The sequence below is a fragment of the Melanotaenia boesemani genome, chromosome 14 (genome assembly GCF_017639745.1).
Source record: "Melanotaenia boesemani isolate fMelBoe1 chromosome 14, fMelBoe1.pri, whole genome shotgun sequence".
Classification (NCBI taxonomy): Eukaryota; Metazoa; Chordata; class Actinopteri; order Atheriniformes; family Melanotaeniidae; genus Melanotaenia; species Melanotaenia boesemani.
This window is the reverse complement of record NC_055695.1, coordinates 19,592,386-19,612,193: the sequence shown is the minus strand read 5'-3', so window position 1 is coordinate 19,612,193 and position 19,808 is coordinate 19,592,386. Positions and strand designations below refer to the sequence as shown.

Here is a 19,808-nt window from a genome sequence, read left to right as displayed (position 1 = left end):
TGTCTTTTGCTGCTGAAATAGTCTCTATAGCAACAAGACATCTGTGACAAAACAAGGTTGTGAAGCTTTCTCATACAGTCTGGGATGCTGCACATAGCATGAAACATTAATGTTAAACAGCAACATTCTTTCACTAATCAATGCCAAATACTTCGAACATCATCAGCAATCCTATTTACAGACTTTGAAGTTTGCTGCTGTTTATAACAAATCCTGGAAATGTTGATCATGCACACACACACACACATATCAAAAACAGAACTGTGATTTGATGAATAAAAGCTTTATCAAGCAGTGTAGTTTGGTGGTTTGGCTCTGACTCCATCACTCTTTGTACATGTATGCCTTTTAATCAATTAAATATTGGAGTGAACACTGAACAATATTTTCTCTTTTAACCCGGGTAGATGCTGGGGTGGTGGAGAGGTCATGCTGTATGCAGTTATCATGGCAGCAGTAACAGCAGCAGCGGCAGTGGCTGCAAGTAAACTCTTACTCCCTCCATTAACAGCAAGGACAAGCTCTTTGTTTATTCCTTTGTTTTATAAAGGAATAAACTTAAACTTGAACAAATAATAAGTATAAATAAATACATTGTTAATTTGCATTTCAATATCAAACAAGATTAAACTTTTACAGTTTTTCTCAAATGCTAAAACACAAAAGCCAATCCCCTAAACCAAATGACCAGTTGTCTAAACACATTTACTAAATCTAGCCATTATTTTCCAATATCATAAACACATTTCACATGAAGACACAATTCACAAAACACAATCCTCCGTTCTCAAAAATCTAAACACATTTTTCCTTGCTAAAACACAAGTTGCAAAAGAACTCTGCTCATATTCTCAAATGAAAGCTCATGTGATGTAAAATGCTTGCCACAGTCAGCAATATTTGAACACAATGAACACACCTGCCGTCATTCATTACACACAACGACTCAAAATTGAAGACACCTGTTGGTAATGCTGTGACCACATGTATAAAAGCAAGTTCAGAGTGCACAGTTTGCTGAAGATCCCAAACAAACAAAATGGATGAAGGCAGAGTCAGGGGAAGAGGAATTCGAGTCACAGGAGGAAGAAGAGCTGGCCATGGAAGAAGAGGAGCAGGCCAACGACGAAGAGGAGTTCAAATCAGAGGAGGAAGAGGAGGAGGCCAACAAGGGAGAGGAGAAGATGCAGGAGGGAGAGGAGGAGGTCCAGGACGGAGAGCAGGACAACCTCGCACCATCATTACGGACGAGATGCGAGCAACAGTCACTGACCATGTCATTGTCCATGGCATGACAATGGCTGCAGCAAGGCTAAGAGTCCGTCCAAACCGGAGAAGGTTCACCGTGGCCAGCATTATCAGGGCTTGTCCACCGGCATGCTGTCTTTGGGTTTTACAACACCCAACGTCTCCTCAACTTTCTAGAGGAGCTAAGAGACATCCTCCTGCTCTGCCAACACCATCCTGGGCCCACACATCACATTTATGTGATCATTTGGGACAATGTCAATCAAAAACCTTCACACCCTGATCATGTTTTCAAGAGTACTGTTGTGTGCAATAGATTCTGCCATGAGTCGTGTTACAGTTGTGTACATGCAGTATTTTCTATAGATTTATACTCTTCATATGAAACTCACAAATCTAAATGCCTAATCCTCTGCAGAGATCTAAGAAGATCTGTTACTGTAAAGTTTCTAAAAATATGCATTGGCAGTTATGAAACAAAGACCCGTCTCACAAATTGAGCATTGTGTTTTCAATTGTTTTGCTGTAGTGTGTAATGATGTGTATAGTGTTTACATTTTTGAAAGCTTCGAGCTGCTCTTTTGGTGTGGAAGTTTGAGCTTTGAAGTTCGAAGGTGTGGTTGTGTTTATGTAGCTTTAGAAAAGGGTGTTGTGTTTAGGCATTGGGGAACATGGAGGAAACATTTGTGAAATGTGTTTTAGCATTCGAGAAAAACTGTAATAATAGTAAACAAACAAAAAAAAATCACTATTTTAATCACATTACTTTACTTAGTACTTACTTAGGCTACTTACTAGGCTACAACCTCTTCTTCTCGCCATTCATCTCGATCTTTTGCTAACTTCTGAGCTTGACCTCAGGTAAGTTTAATTTCCTTCAGTTGTTCTGCACCAGGTGCTCTTGGGCCATCTGGGCTTATGTCTTCCTGGTGGTGTCCATCTAATGGTCAAACCATCATAGTCTTTGGCGTTTTCTTTAAGTTGCACTGGTGCAGCTGGTTTTAAGGTAGAGCACTTTGCACTTTAATATGCTGCAGATATTTCTCAGGTAGCTGTTGTGGAAAACATTGATCTTGTCCATGTCTTCCTTTTTTGCTTGCCAGTATTCTAAGACATACAGTAGGACAGATTTGACATTGCTGTTGTAGAGTCTAATCTTGGTCCTCAAATTCCACTGCCAAGACCTCCAGATGGTTTGAAGTCTAGTGAATACCTTGCAGGCTTTTCTGAGCTTGCTTGGATATCTTTCTTTGCTCCATTGTCAGAGCTGATATGGCTTCTTGGGTACACAAAGTTCTCCACAAAGTCAAGTGGTTCACTCTCAATGGTAATCGTGTTCATTTACAGGATCTCAAATAACTGCACCAACACTGAACGCACTTCATTGCCTGCTGTTATAGAACCGGAGAAAAGACGTCGTTATTTTCATAATGGCTCTTTGCTTTGAAGAACATGGCTCAGAGATTTATCAAAAGCAACTTTAAAACAGTCACTAGTGTTATTCTGTCAACTTCTGAGTCAAGTTCAAAGAGTGGCGTTGGAATCTGGAAAATCATGGTAAGCACATTTCTCTTCTTGTGCATTAAAACGTGTTGTGATGTATGTCAAAAACATCAGTTCTGCTTCAGTAGCTTCTGCTTAAATCAGTTCTGTTACTACAGTGTTTGGTTACATACAGTTGAAACAGTTGGCCACAATATATTACTCAAACGACTAGAGAACTGGGTGGGTCTCTCTGGCACTGCACTACACTGAACTTATATTTAGAGAACAGAAAGTACTTTGTGTCAATAGGTAACTTTACATCTGAGCAGACAAGAATTACATGTGGAGATCCCCAAGGTACCATCTTGGGACCTCTTCTGTTTAACATCTACATGCTCCCACTGGCACACGTCATCAGGAAAAACAAAATTAGTTACCATAGTTACGCAGATGTCACCAGGAGACCGAGGCCCCGTACAGGCTCTTGGTAAATGTATTAGGGAGATTAATGACTGGATGGGCATGAATTTTCTTCAGCTAAAAAAAAAAAAAAAAAAAAATGAGGTGATTGTCTTTGGAGGCAAAGAGAAACTATCAAAGGTCACCACAGAGATTCAGTCTATACACCTAAAAACCACCAACAAGGCCAGAAATCTGGGTTTAGTGATGGACTACTACTGTGACCATGATGGACCTAAATTAAAAAAAAACAACAAAACATTAATGTAATCACAATGTCAGCGTACTATCACCTTAAGAATATTATCAAGTATAAAAAAAATTTCAGCAAGACCTGGAAAAACTAGTCCATGTTTTCATCTTTAGTCAACTTGATTATTGTAACAGTGTTTTTACAGGTCTAGCTAAAAAAAAATCAATTAGACACCTGCAGCTGATTCAGAACTCTGCTGCTTGAGTTCTCACTAACACCAAGAAAGTGGACCACATCAGTCCAGCTCTGAGGTCTTTACACTGGCTGCCTGTTCGTCAGAGAATAGACTTCAAAGTTCTGCTGCTGGTCTATAAAGCTCTGAATGGTTTAGGACCAAAATACATCAGAGACCTCTTGACCCAGTATGAACCTACCAGACCCCTCAGGTCATCTGGATCTGGTTTCTTATCAGTTTCCAGAGTCAGCACCAGACATGGAGAAGCTGCATTCATCGTATATGCTCCACATGTCTGAAACAAACTCCCATAAAGCCTCACATCAGCTGAAACACATTTATTTAAACCCAAGTTAAAGACCCACCTGTTCTCTGCTGCAATTTAATAGTTTTTATTTGAAAGTCAAAATCTGCATCTGTTTCATTTCATCTTGAATTTTTAAACTTAATCATGTTTTAATACTGTTTTTATTAAATGGTCTTTCTTTTTCCTTTCTCTTTAGTTTTTAAAGTAAATTATGCTTCTTATTTTCTGTAAAGCACTGAATCAGCCTGTAGTCAAACTGTGCTGTACAAATAAACATGCTTTGCCTTACATATAAAACTTTGTAATCACTGACAGATACACACATAAGCATCAACAAAAAATAGCACAAATGACCAGATCGGATGGGTATGTTTAAGATGTAGCCTAAACGTTTGTAGCGGAGTATTTCATAATTTACAGTAAACAGAAGATGAAAGCTGGGAAATAAAGAGATTTGGGAAAAATTCTCCTGTTTCAGCATCTAAAAATCTTATGTTCTCTGATGAGCTACACATTTGTTTAAGACAAGTAATATTGGGAAGACTGCCTGCTTTACCTAATACTGTGTATATTAACAAGGAAGCTGTAGGTGAGGAAGAAAAGCTGTAGCATATTGTGTATTCCACAGCAACCCCAGTGACAGAAGAGTGGGTGTACAAAGTATGGAGTGCTGCACTGAAAAAGTTTCCAACTTGATAAAACAAGAGTGAAAATAAAAATGGCTCATTTGATTAAACTAATGAACAAACATAAGACAGTTACTGTACTATTGTGGGACAACTCATTACAAATAAATTATATCTGGTTCACTTAAAGTTAAAGATGGATGACTACAGAGTTTACTCTTTATTTCATTTTCTGAAACAAATGTCAGGTTGTTATCTATTTTGGTTCATTAATTATTTCTTCTCAACCATCAACAGCAGGTGCTAATACCTGCACGAATTAGAAATACTTGCTCCTCAGAAATGTTAACACATACAACCAACCAGGAAAAGGTGTTACAAACATTTTAATTTAATCAGGTGATTTATACATGATCCTTTCTAAAATGCTATAACAGCAAAATTAGACTACTTAAAAAAAACAGAAAAAGTTAATAAATAAATTTAAAAAAAAAGGCTGTTTTTGGTTCTATTCTTTAAACCACCATCAGAGATCATTCATGTCACCTTAATTTGAACCTGCAATTATTTATTTGCTTATTTAATCTCAAAAGGACAGAACTATGTTTGGATTATCAAACCTGCTGCATATTGACTTATATTATCGAATAAAAAGTAAGTGCTGTAGATGGGAAAAGTAGAAGTGCATCACCACTAAATCGATTTATTCAATCAGTCTGCGCAGCAGATAAATGTTGCTAAGGGTCTGACAAAACTCATTAATATGTATGAAAATATAACCATGATGGCAAAGCCATTTCAAAAACAGAAAGGCATGACGTTCTCTGTTTTCATTTTATAAACACGACACAATTCAAAACAGCCACAGAGAGTGCATCATGTTAAAGTAATTACTTTACACACAATTTAACTACTGAATCTTATCTTGCAAGTGCACTCACATCATCTTCTTTATACAGTCTTATGTGCTCTTATTAACTAATTTGTGCATTTCAAAACGGACTCAAATCTCTAAAAACATTAGTATAAATGAAGTACATTGCCCAAAAATAACTGCTGTGCTGGGTCAGTGTGCCATCATCTGGAGCCCACATTTCAACATGACACAGAAAAGTTTGTGGCAAACACAGAGAGACCGACGGACGACAAAGCCAGACCCATTGATGTCAGGAGATGAAGGGGCCAGGGGACGGGACTATATTTAGCTTCATTGAGATGGTAATGGTTGGAACATGAGAGGACTTTTGTGTGACTGGACGTGTGTTAATAATGCGCTGTACATGAACCACCATTTGAATTTCTGGGCTTTACACCAGGTTCTTGATCATAGAAACAGAAATAATTATAAGTGAGTTTGGCAGTATCAATAGTCATCTTTCTGTAACAACACAGCATGGAAATAGCAGCACTGTTCCTTTCTTTCCAGGCCTTGATCATCACCCAAAGGAAATATGATGAAACACAATTACCCTGCGGCAAAATTTGCTGCTTGTCTGTCTTACTCTCCCTCCCTTGTCTATTTCTCCAGCTGTCTTACCCTCTCTCCCCCTCTATTTACCCAACCCAGATTTCTGCCTTCAACTGTTGTCCTCCTCCTACTTGTTTCCTAGCAACTGAACTGACATGCACCCTATTCTCAGCCCTGCAAATCTGTAGTTGTAACCCTAGATTTTATAGAATAACCTATATAAATCATAGTTTCCCACAGGGGGCCTGAGTTATGTTCGTTGACTCCAGACAAACAGTTCTTTCCACAGGCATGTCGTTAACCTGGTTTTCCACCAATCTGCAACTTTAGAGACACCAAAGCAACAGTTGGGCAGTGAATGATGTTTGAAATATTAAACTGCTGGCTTAAATTAACAGTTTACTTCAATTAATTTATGTAAATCAAGATATATGTGTTAGAGAGATATATGTGTTTGTGAGAATACATGGACATGGGTGTCTTTAGAGTGCACTGATTCTGTTGGGGTATGATTAATGAGTAGTTCCAGCCTCAAACTGACCCAGTGATTCTGAGCGATTCATTATAGCAGACTTATGAGCCAAAGGAATGACCACCTGCAATGCAGTCAGTTGAGTTCCTCTCAAGTCAGTCTAATTTATAATGATAATTTTAAGGAAGGAAATATATTTTTCATGTGTACAGTGCGGTAAATAATAACATCCCATGTACAATATCAGGAAAATTATCAGCTTGTCAAATCTTTATCCTTGTAAGTCGGCTGCCAATCCACTGTCTGCTATAACCCTACAGTTTGAGAGGCTATTAAACATACACTACCATAGAAATATACAACTTAGAAAAACACAAGGTATTTATTTATTTTATCATTTTAATCCAAATTACTGAATTCTAAAATTTGCCTCACCTTTTGGCTTGAATTAATTCAAGATCAGCTCATCAGAGGAATGAAAACTAGATTGCTGAGCAGCAGTTACCATCTAGTGGCAGGAAAAAATATTACATTCTGTAATATATATTGCATATCACTTGTTTTGTTTTTTGTTAATACAGAGTTTAAAGAACAGGAAAACATCAATCAATGGGTGCTGTTTTTCCACTGTAGACCTTTCAGCATACAGATGAACGTTTAAACACATCATAACATTTCAGGAATGATAAACTTGCATTGAGAGTTAAAAAAAAAATTACTTACTTGATTCCTGTTATCCTGTTCAATTTCCCAACTAGATTTTATCCTCAAATCAAAGCATTGCTCAAATAACAACTTAATGTAATTCATATCGAAAACATTTTAAAAAGCATTTATGTCTTATATAAATACATTTTTATTTTGTAATTAATAAGTGGGAAATTCTTATAAAATGCAACCCACACAGGTTAAAGTAACCCTGTCAGAGAAAACAGTCTGATCAGTCATTTTCTTGTCATCTAAGGAGATTTTTATGCCCTCAAAAAATGTGAAAGTAGCATTTTCTTGCAAGTCTTCTTTCAAAAGCAAGATTCAAATTAACATAGAAGCCCAGAAAACATTTTCAGAGGAATGAGAAAGTCTTTTGGGTAAATAAAAACACGCATTGTGTTTTATAGTTTGAGAAATATTTCTATTGAACAGCATCAGGTAAAAACAGTTATTTCATGTTAGACACAATGTGCAAATCCACAAGAAAGAAAAACATTGAATTTTAATAATAGAAATTCGACATAATAAATCATGAAAAGGAATCGGGGAGAAGCTAATAAAAAGAAAAAAAAATCTATGAATAACATATTCTCATTGGCCCTTCAGTCCTGCAGCCACTTTCTTTTTAAATTAAACCATCCATCTCTCCATATATCTAGCTGGATCAAAATTCAAGTAAATGAAAAGAATGTTAGTTATCGAACTGGCAGACACAGATCAATACTGTCAACAGACAGCTGTAAATTCACCAAAAGGTTGTACAATGGCTGGCTATAAGCAGATGTCTTGTGAACTGGTGGATAACAGTTAACTCCTGAGGCCCTAGAAAAGCTGGTTTGCATGCAGTGTGTGTGAATAAGAAAAAGGAAAGGAAAGAAAAGGAGCACAAGCCCTAAAAATATCAAAATCATTTAAACTAAATTACAATGCAGAAACCTAATACAGTTGTTCTAATAATGTGTGGATGTGTTTGTGACTTTACTCTGATTAGACACACTATCCCAGCAGCTGCAGATTGGTTAGGCTTGATTTTTCACTCCACACGACAGTACATCCCCACACCATTACCTAATAGCCTCTTAAGTGGCAGCTGCTCCTGACTAGAAAACATACTGTGCAGACAAGCTTGACTGAAGCAGCAGTGAATCATCAAGACTGTGGGTTACAAAGGCCCTGCAGCGGGTTAAACAACACTAATTTAACACATGCAGGATCAAATCAAAATTTGGCTTGAGATTAAAAATATGGAAGAATGGTTCATCGGTTCTCTTTGTGTTTACAGTCTCCGAGCCCATCTCCAACATGCCAAATGATACAAAAAAAGAAGCTCTAAGACTTAAAACATGCGGCATGTTTCTTCTTTACTTTTGTTTAAAATAAAAAGAAAAAAAGTTTTTGTAATTCCTCCTCTCTTATGAATCCATCCAGCGGGATTTTGTGACCTATTTCATCATATTTACCAGTTTATAACAAATGTTTGCCTTACAGGTAAAAACAGCATCAATTTGCCTCATGAATGTATGAATGAATCTGTCTGTACAGGGAGCAGTACTCATCAACCCCACTAGAGGTCACAGTCACATCATTGAAGCCTAAGTTTGCAGCTACACAGGATATTGATGATGCTTCACTTTGCTTACCCAGCATCCTTCTCCCCATTTGTCAGAACTACTCCCTCCTGGTGCCACATAAGTCATGCAGCTGCAACACTTAGGCTCCCTCTGGTTTTAGGGGGAACTGGTTGTGATGAATATCTCTCACATACACTTCAGGTGTGCCTCTGGCTTGTTTCGCTGTGCAAAGGGCTCTAATGTGTGGATATTGATGCTGAACACATACTACCAAACCCATCACTGAATTATAACGTAAAACAGGGGCCAAAAAGGCAATTTAGAAATAGCTAAGGCTGCCTGCTAAGCTCAATTTGGCTTGAAAGCATCAGTGGCTGTTACACTACAAAGGTAGTATTTGCTTCAATAAGCTACAAGCATTGAACTCACAGAGCACACCACAATCATCTTTGATATTTAAATCGGAAGCTTTGAATGAACGGATGGGGAGTAAATTCAAGGTCTACCACAGGGGGGGGCATTCATCCCTGTCAGAGTGTCAGGACTTTATTGTATGTATGCATGTATGCACACAATACCTAAACTCACTTCAGATGCACATGGACGCATGTACAGTAGATACTTTGTTCTAATTGCAATATTTGTCAAATTAAACATGATCGGACTACTTTTTTAAAACGTAATATTTTACATTCTGACAAATCACTTGGACATTCAAGACCCAAAGTCCTCCCTTATGTTAGACAATTTCTGTTCTACATGCTGGATAAAAGGTGTCAATTATCTGTTTGCTTGCAAGGGCATACACCGGAGGGACAGGTTCATGTTGCTTCCTGTGCTAAATGGTCTCAGTATCACAGGGCAGTGTGGGAAGCTAGCATAAACTGCTTTTTTGCAGCAAGCTGCTCTAAAAAATAATTACTGCAGTAAAAAGCAGCATAATACAAGAGAGAAAGCAATCATTCACTCTAAAATATCATTAAGCCTGTATTATTTTAATTTAATTATAAATGTTTGATAGAAGGTAATAGAAGAACCTTCCAGAGCAATAAATACTGGATTTCTCAATCAGTGTTCAGTCCGCTCTGAAAACCTTGGATATTTATGGGCCTCTGGCAGTTTTTTCTTTTATCTTCTAGAAGAGCAGCTCTGACAGGTAGAGCTCACACATTTACACAAAAGCAAATATACAATGATATTACTTGTAGACTGTGACTTTTTAGCACTTTAATGATCATTGATTATCAAATCGATAATACATGTTGAGTTGCACAAGTGCCTGCCAGTCATACATATTTGGACGCTAATACAGAGCTGCATACTTTGCTCAGTGTCCACGCATCAGTGTGTGAGCCAGTCAAAACGTGCATGTGCAATAACAAATGAGGAAGCATGCTGCTGTCGTGTGGTGTTGAATTGGAGGGCTAGAGGTTGTATTTCATGGGGAGTTCCCTCAGGAGATGTAGCTAGCTTCAGCACAGCAGGCTATGCTCCTGCAGAGATGCATAGTGGTAACATTTAAGCATCTGCTACACTGAAATAATAGTGGACAACAAATGGGAACACAAACAAGATCTTGTGTAGGTAAGGGAAATGTGGGCCATGTGGTCATGTTGTGACCTGAATAACTTCATGTTAGAATTTAATCATCTGTTGGTTCAGCAAACTTGCTGCAAGTGTAGATAATATCTAGCTAGATTCATATGTTTTGTGACCCAGATAATGAATTATTCTTGTGGTTTTTAAATGATCACAACTGTAAAGTGGATTGTTGTGGATTATGACACATAGAGCCCCCTGGTGAAGAAAGAGAGCAGTGATTAACAGGAACAAAGTGACTGAGAGAAGAGGAGGGATGATACAACATCTACCTCAAGCTATAACTGAACTACAGTTGTTATGATTGTGTTTAAAGCATTTTCAAACACTTAAACACATTTTTTTTCACAGTCATTTCAGCAGTCTTTGCCGCATCCTTCATCATCTAATGGAAAGAAAGCAATAATTCTTAAATAAAAAGAGCAATGAGTTATCACTTCTATTAAAAACCATACAAATAATGGATACACAAATAAACAGCTTTGGTGTATATCTATTTTTGTCATTTTTGCTGAACACATAAAGTTTTTCTCATCACTTCACTGCTTTTGTTTGGCACCCTGAAGCAATATTTAGACAGCCCTATATCCTGACAGATGACTTCTCTTTGGGATTCGTGATCTCTATCCATCTCTGTGATGGTCATCAGCACTGTCAGCTTTCAGTAATTTGCCACCCAAACACAGGGAGACACAGAGCAAAAAACAAAACAAAGTAGGGAGGGCGAGAAAGAAAATAAATGCAGGGTTGCTTTTGTTTGTCACTCAAATGCTGCCATAGAAGCAAACAGCAGCTGAATGAACTGAAATCTGTGTTGAGGAGTCTGAGTGGGTAAACATGTTTCATTTTAACAACTTTCCCTTTTCTCTCTCTGTATCACCACCTTCTCTGTTCTGCATTTTGCTTGACAGACACATGGTTTTGTGAGGAGGAAAATGGCTTTTCAGCATGTCATCATTAATAATTCACTTGTGACAAACAGCTCTGACATTTACACTGCGCTGTGGTGTCTGTCTGACACTGACAGGGAGACAATAATGAAGGATAGGGAGACCGATACAGGGAGCTGTGTGCTGCTGCAATTAGAAAGGTTCAGGCCTGATAAAGTGTCAAACCTTTACAAGTGAAACGGTGATGAGGAAGTTGTGATGACCTTTATAGAAATAAACCACTGTGCTCAAATTTAGACGAAGTTGGTTACAGTAGCTCCAAGAACATAAACAAGTGGAGTCCTTTAAGCATGCCTGCAAGAGTTATGAATGAGCAACAGGTTTTCCCAACATTTAGTTTACATCTTCTTTTATTATTATTATTATTATTATTATTATTATTATTATTATTATTATTATCCTTTATTAATCTCAGCTGGGAATTTCCATCTTTGCATTTAACCACCGAACTGACTCTGTTAGCAGCCGTGAGATCACAAAGTCCTGCAGCGGGTGGATTCGCCACTTGAGGAGATACTTTCCTGAAAATATGTGGCTAGACAGACAGGAACATCTTGATGCACAGGAGTAATTTAGTATGTCCAGCTACATACAGTACAGTAATATGTATGCACTGTTACAGTAGTATATTGTTTACAGTTGTGCAGAACTTTACCCAAAAGTTGATATTTTTTGTTGTGTATAAGTGACTGAAGTGTTTGTTTCTTTTGCATAATACTGTGAATGAATTATAAAAAGATGGTAGAGCATATGAAGTAATAGTGTGAAACAAATTCTGTGTCATGTATTCAGTTACTCTACTAACAACAGTGACATGTGACTTTACTGTAGTTTTCAAATGGCTGTACGTCTAGTGTTTAGTGTTGTGTTAGGCATTTTCTGGTGTTCTGTCTAAGATCTGACATTTTTGTATTCACAAACACCAACAGATTAGACTATCATAATGAAAACATGACTAATCCATTTGAGTATGTTGTTCATGCTCAATGGTGACAGGACTTTTTCATTTTGATAGCTTCATTTTCATTGTCATTGACATAAATACTTGCTTTTGATGAATGAACTTTCTATTTTTAGCAAGTGACATGCTTTTGCAGGTTATCCACTGGGTTCTGCAGTTTGTACGAATTGTTTTGAGAAACAGACTAACTGCTGTACAAATGTTAATTCTGATGTGAGAAAGGCACCAAAGTGACTGAGAAAAACTGTAAATGAAACAAACTTCATGAAGAAAAAAGAGAAAAAGAATATGTGTGTATAAATTCCTTGTGCTGAAATAAAATTTTACATCTATAGTTTTGAAGTTGTGTGCGTTTGTGTGTGTGTTTTGAGGTCATTTTGTGTGCCTCTGTATGTGCGTCTATGCTAATTGTGATGAAAAGGCCCGACAGTGTGACCCACTGCATCATTATACTAACCCAGGAGGACCACAAATGCTATATATATTTTTTTTTTTTATAAAACATACATAATACAACCAAAATGGTCATAATTAAATTTACAATCAAAGTACATATGGAACCATCCATGAAATTTTCAGACAATTATAAGAAAAAAAAAAAGTTATGACAGATTCACTTTTGAAAATGGGTCAAATTGACCAGAGGAAAACATGTTTTCATTACTTTAGCTTAACATCAGTGTCATGGTCTGAAATATTGGGTTTGTTGGTCTCTTTTATTTGGGCCTTGTTTTATGATTTGAGAATTTTGATTTTGGGATGTTTACTTCCTGTTTCATTTGCAAACATTTCTTCAGATGGTCCTTCTCTGTATATTTCCTTCTTAGTTTGCAACTCTTGAGGTTTTTGATATTGGCAATGGGCTGGATTCCCTATCCTTCATCACTTGTAAATTTTTTGCTTTTTAAAACAATTATTTTGCTCATTAAACAGATCAAGCTTCTTTATTGACTTATTTGACAAAAACAAAAATGTTATATTTGTAGAACATTAGCTTTACCACTGTTTTAATTTAGGTGCTTTTAAGGGTTAGTTTGGGTTTGAGCTTACATGTTAAATCACACAAATCATACAAACTAGCAAAGGAAGACAGTGGTATATAAGAAATTCTCACTATGGCTGGGTTTTACAAGATGTCACAGCCACCTCATAGGTTCTGTGTAGCATAAAGTGGTGGTCAACCTAATTCATAGACCAGAGCATTTGTGGTAAATGTGTTCTTGATCACTGAAAAATCATTCAAATCATGATACTTATTCCTCCCAAAATCATTATAAGCAGGAGAGTGAACCAAGGTTGATAAAACTGACCTTTGAACCTTTCACATGGGATAAAAAAAAGAGCTGAGACATTTTTTTTCTTTTTTTTTTCACCAAAACGCATGTAGCAACAAAAACCCCAAAATATTTGTAATGCCATCCACACGAAGCTATAGGCTCCCAAGCGTCTCTATGGTTTCCTTTCACTGGAAGTGTAGAAATTCATCTGAAACATCAGATAGTGAAGATACTGAGGAACTGAAATGATTCCTTTTCAAAGCTTAAATCTTTTTTGGCTCAACCTTTTAAAGGTATCTAGAGTGTAAACTTGCATCTTAACTGCAAAAATACTCTGACAACATCTCACATCTTCCATACACAACATTAGCCATTTGAATTTATTTGCCCACCACTTCATTTGCCAGACGTACGTGAGCCTGTTGAAGTCGTGATGAAATGAATGAAATAAAAATACTCTATTCGAAATGCCAGCCAGAAATACCAGCATTTATGCCTGGTATGATTAATTTAGTCAAAGACATTTGCTGGGTGTGTGGGGATCATAGTCCTTGCTTGATTCTCAGTCAGAAAAGACTATCTGGTAGTCACACTAACCATGATAATATTTCAAAATATTGAAGATTTGCTATGATGTTCTACTTACAGTCCATTTTTAATTTTGTTTGTTTGATTTTATTTTGCTCAGCCATATTCAGAACAAACATCTCTGTCTATACACACTGCTACAGGACGCCAGTAACATGGCTAAAAACTGTATGATCATAGCCTTCCAAACAGGGTCTTTCATGCAGACTTTGACCAAAGAAATCCCCTGTTCTGTCTGCTGGTGGGTGAATAATGAGGGTTGTGCTCAGTGTGTAAAGAACCAAACTTTGACACTGGTGTAAACAGACAATTTTCCAATTGCAACTGTAAGCTGTGAAGTCTGGTCTACAGTTTATGTATGGCCAGTACAGTCAGTGTGTTCCTATCAGACTGAGATCAGAAGAGACAAGGATCACACACAGTTTATCCGAGCCTATGAAGACCCCTGCCAAGAATAGTGTGAATGTGGACCAAGTACACAGCCATGCAAAGATAACCACTGATAGCATAGAGCACACACACACACACACACACACACACACACACACACACACACACACACACACACACACACACACACACACACACACACACACACACACACACACAGAGTTGCTCCAGCAATGATGATGTGCCGGAGTCTTCATCTTTCATCTGCAACCAGAAAGGACTGTAGGAGTCCAAGAACACAAATTCTGTGAAGTATTACATGAATTGTTGCTCTGACACCCTTCGATATGATTACAGTGTGAAGATTTTAAAACGTGTGGCCATGTGTTTTTGGTTAGAACGACAGCCCCCAGCAGATTTCATGTTAGATTGTGAAATAAAAACATTTTTGTAATAACTGTTTACTGCTTCAACTCAAAGGTGGATTTTAAAAGCTTGGCGCTTTGATGTGAAGCATGAAAATTTGATCTGAGATTTGAGAGCAGCATGTAATTTCAGCTTTATCTGGTTTATCTGCCCTGTGATGTTAATGATTTAATTGGAAAGGGTCCATTTTTTATGAAAGCCCAGATGAACTGAAGTCCACTACTAAGCAAAATAAACAAAACATTCACTTTCCAACACTGTGCAGTACATTAAGCAATGCTTTTAAGCATTTAAGCTAGTACTTAAACAGAAAGTTGTTAATGTTTAATGTGAATTTACCTCTGTGTGTGCAAAGCAGAGACTAAGAAACTACATTTTGCTCTCTTTCCTTTAATTTTATGTTACAGGAAGAATGCTTCAGTAATTGCTGACTAATTCAGTGGATTCAAACTGAATCCATGGCTTTTGTATATCATCACTGCACAGAGCCACTTCTGTCTTATTCACCTTGCATCTCTTTGCGGTAAATATGTGTCTGCAGAGCTGAGGAATATGTTAAAAGTCCTCAAAGAGAAGAGCTCTTCAGTGCAGAAGAATAATAGCAAACACAAATTTAGGTGTGACACCTGTGCACCCAGAAGATATTGTCCCCAATCAAGAAATGACCTCAAATTACAACCTAAGGCCTCCTTCCAGTACATACATTCACAATCTGCATTACATAGAATGACTATTAATTGTTCCCAGAACATGTAAAGTACTGTCACTGGGAAACTGGCCTTGTGCTTATAGTTTTGCTCCTCTCCCAAAAGTCTGCTCTCTCTCAATTTCCAAGTTCAACTTAATGACTCATGGATACAATATATGCTGCCAGTACTTTAATGGCTCGAACTCCCCTGAATCTTTGGCTTCCAATTTTAAATTAACCAACACTCCCACACAGCAAAGAGCTCTTCCGTTATCGTTTCTCTCTTTAGTGAGACCACTCTGGAAATTAGGCTTTTGTCTGGAACACCTGGAAGATACAACTTTCTATGCAGAGCTTTTGTCTTGTAGTTTAGTGGCAAACAAAGAAAATTTACATGAAATTTTAAGGTAATATCTGTTTTTTCACAGATAAATAGTTTCTGTTCAGCTGCATTTTTCATAAAGCAGCACCACAAAGGTTTAATAACAATTTTGACTCACACACCAACATTTATTATGCACTCTCTGGGGAGGTCATTGACCTCCAGCATCCCAGGACCAAACGAACCGCATGTTTGAATTCCTACCTGGAACATTATTTGATAACTGCATTTTGATTTACAACACTGCATCACAAGCTAGCAACTGGATATCAACATACTTGCCATTTTGGATACACAACATGGTTAATTCAGCAAAGAAATACAAGAGATTATTAGAGGAAGTGATGAAAAGAAAGAAATAAAGTGACAGAGCAAGAGATAAGACAAAATTGTGTTCATTTTATGTTTTTTTATTTTTAATTTTTTTTTCATGTTTTCTATCAGCTTATGATCAAAGATTCAATGAAGTGAGTTGTGGCAACAAAATTTTGATCCTAAGGTAAATGGTGGAAAAACAGATGCACTGACACAAAGATAAAAGGTATAAAACTATGAATTCTTATATGACACATTTTTTTTACCTTTTCCTTCACACATACATTTAACACACAACACAAAACTCAATGAAACACCATAACATTGGTGTTGCTGTTGTATGTTGATGAACAACATCTGCTCCCGCTGATAGTCAAAATGCCAGATTGATTCAGTCTGATTACTGTCATTAGAGCTATAATAATGGCAACTCTAAACACAACTATTTGATAAAGAGCTTCCGAAAGGATGTTGTTATCTAGACCCCTAATTGTCAAATGCCACAGTTTTACACATGTATCTATGAATGCTAACACAAAACATAGCACCCCCTTACAAAAGCAGAAATATACAAAAATATTTAATTCACAGTTCAATTGCTACTTATTTGGGTCTAAGGATGTGTAGCTGGACCTCAGACCAATTTACAGAAAAATGGAAGACAAGAGATTTCATCCTCTTGTTAAATATTCACAGCAAATATCGGATTAGTATTTATCCTCCATACAACATGGAGAATAAGTCCCAGAGGTGTGCTAAAGAGACGATCCTGTGATGGCCAAATTGGACAGAGATTTTTTTGGGAGCATGAAAGCATTCAATAAATTTCATGACTAACTTTAAGAAGTCTGACCTGATGATGACACAGTGACACACACACACACACACACACACAAAAGAAAGAAAAAAACCCTGAAATCAACAAGGTGGTCTTCTGGGAGTCATGAGTGTCCAAAGCAAATCTAATGTCAATTTGGCCATCTATTTTTAGGACCTAATCATTGACAAAAGTATGGATCAACTCCAGCTTCTGACCTGGTATTGATGTTGTTTGCTACACTGGAGATCACCAACACATTTTAAATATAAATTCCGCTTGTATCTGGCCAGTTGAAACTGACTTCCATACTATATGCTAAAGTGACTTGAAAGCATGATTAGAGCACACAAACACAAGATTTCTTACTCATTAAACAGGGTTCCAGTTTGTCCTGAAATCAGACTAATTTGCTTTGAAAAACAAAGCAGGTGCATATATTGGCTTAGGTGCAGCCTCTTTTTCCATCCGCTTGTCAGGTAGCTGAAGGTTTGCTGCTAAGTGGCCATGAAAGGTGGATGTTTATGGTACTAATGTATTCTGACTCACTGTGGACATTGTCCTTTCAGCAGCTGAAGTATAAATCTGTCATGGTGTATTGTGGTTATTATATTAGGCAGGGCAGAGAATAGTTATCTAGTCCATGGCCGAGCATCTCTACAGGCTTGTTGATCCACTAATCACCCACTTGCACACTGCTGTCATAGGAACTTAAATATCAAATGCAAATCAACTTTTCATCCATTCTCATTTTCCTCATCTCCTCTTTGAATTCATTTTACTCATCTCCACCTCCCTACTAACTTCTCTTTCTGTTGTTTAACCCCCCACCCAAGCCTCCATCTCTTTAGGTGTAGCTCAAGATAAGATGTGGCATCCTGTACCTGTGGTGAAAAAGGTGCATGGGGGGAGGGCTCATGGGGTGCCAACAGCACTAGAGGTGAAGCCCTGGCTTCAGCAGGAAAGCCCAGGGGGGTGCATTACTGCTATAATCAGCTAGAAATTCCACCCCGCCACAGGACAGGAAACCAGTAAATACATGCACACACAGGTACTTCCATATTCAGCACATGGATTGACCATGTGAATGAGTGTACATACATGTAGCTTCTCATAATCATAGATAGATATGCTGGCTTAATGACCACTAAACCATCGGGTTTACCACAAGTTACAAAGAATGCAAAGCTGATGTCACATTTCAGTTATGGACACCATGTTGTATTTATTAATTATATTTTTTGTCTGAATAGAACGTAAATTCTCAGACTATAGGATCAGCCTCTAAAACAATGTTTGCTACTACATGTTAAAAAATCCTATTTTTATGATCACTTATAAAATTGAATACATATGAGTCTACACATAAACACTTCGCTGAATGTATCTCTTCCCTTTTCCACTGGAGTTTTAAATTTGACAAGGAAACAGTTGTAAACATATGAACAATTACACAAGTTGATACTCTTTCCCCAACATGTGCAACAGGGTGTAACGTACAGTACCTTTGCAATCTCTTTTAAGAAAGGCACAAAATAGACTTAAACTCTTCTTTTAAAACTTTCTCTAAACCATGAATAAGCTAGAAGCACTCAGAGCGCAGACCTCCGCCAAGCCATTGTCTTTTTTTTTTTTTTTTTTTTCTGGCCAATGATTGTGGGCATTATTTTTGAGTTGGGAGATCTAATGGCAAAATGATCCCCATCTCCTCTTAGTAAAGAATCCTTTTTAAAAAAATTGTGGATCCAGGCAGTGATCTGGATCACCCCGATAATCTAATTACTTGTTCCTTAATCCATTTCTGAGATTTCATGAAAATTTTACCAAAATCTGTCCATAACCTTTTGAGATGCCGTCGAATACACGACCTCTGTCTTTCTACAGATAATAATGAATAGGTGTCAGACATTTTCAAAAATATTTTGCTTATCACAATTAGCCAGTCAGCATAAAAAGCTAACTCAGACATCACAGACATCTCACAAAAGTTTGAGTTTGAAGATAATCTCTTTTTCTACAAAAAGCGTGGAAGCATGTTACTTTGTTTACTTTGTAAGCAGTATAATTGTGGCAGAGGCACATCAAAACACAATTTAATGTATACTTTAGTTTTTTTACTGAGAATAATGTTCTATTTTATGTGTAATTGAATGTTAAAGGTTTCTTGATGTACTTTCATATATGGAAAGTTCCTTTAAAGGAAGGTTTGTTTATTTTACCCAGCCCTGGTCAAATATTATTTACTGGGCAACAATAAGGTGTCCCCAAATCAAAGCTGAGCATTATATCAGTTTCATATCTTTCCAATTTTACCCCTGCTATTTAAATTAAATATGGTCCCATGTGCCACTTCTGCTTATAGAGTGAATATTTATAGCATGATGGTGCTGTATTGTACAAAATGCCATACTTACTCCCACTCCTTGCGTCGTGCTTGTGGTGTGCTGTGTATCTTATGAGCCTGGTGGGCTTTGACAATGTCCTTCTGTTCGATTAGGCCACCGCGCCTTCTCTTGATCACGTTAGGACTGACTGCCAAATCTCCATCCACCCCCAGCATTCCAACACCAGTCTCAAAAGCCGAGGTCACATCAAGAGAGAGGCCGAGACGGTTTGGGTGTAGAGTAGGAGCATGGCCAG

General features: G+C 37.4%; 1 protein-coding gene across 2 annotated transcripts in view; it reads right to left on the bottom strand.

Moving 5' to 3' along the window:
- The window catches only part of LOC121652973 (voltage-dependent R-type calcium channel subunit alpha-1E), a 109,458-nt gene extending 89,650 nt beyond the window's left edge, over window positions 1–19,808 (bottom strand). Inside the window, exon 1 of one of the 2 annotated variants that reach the window (XM_042006146.1) lies at window positions 19,583–19,808. In XM_042006146.1, coding sequence (XP_041862080.1) covers window positions 19,583–19,728 — 146 coding nt within the window. In that variant the 5' untranslated portion in view covers window positions 19,729–19,808. The remainder of the gene's footprint in view (window positions 1–19,582) is intronic. The other variant, XM_042006148.1, reaches the window with a different exon arrangement.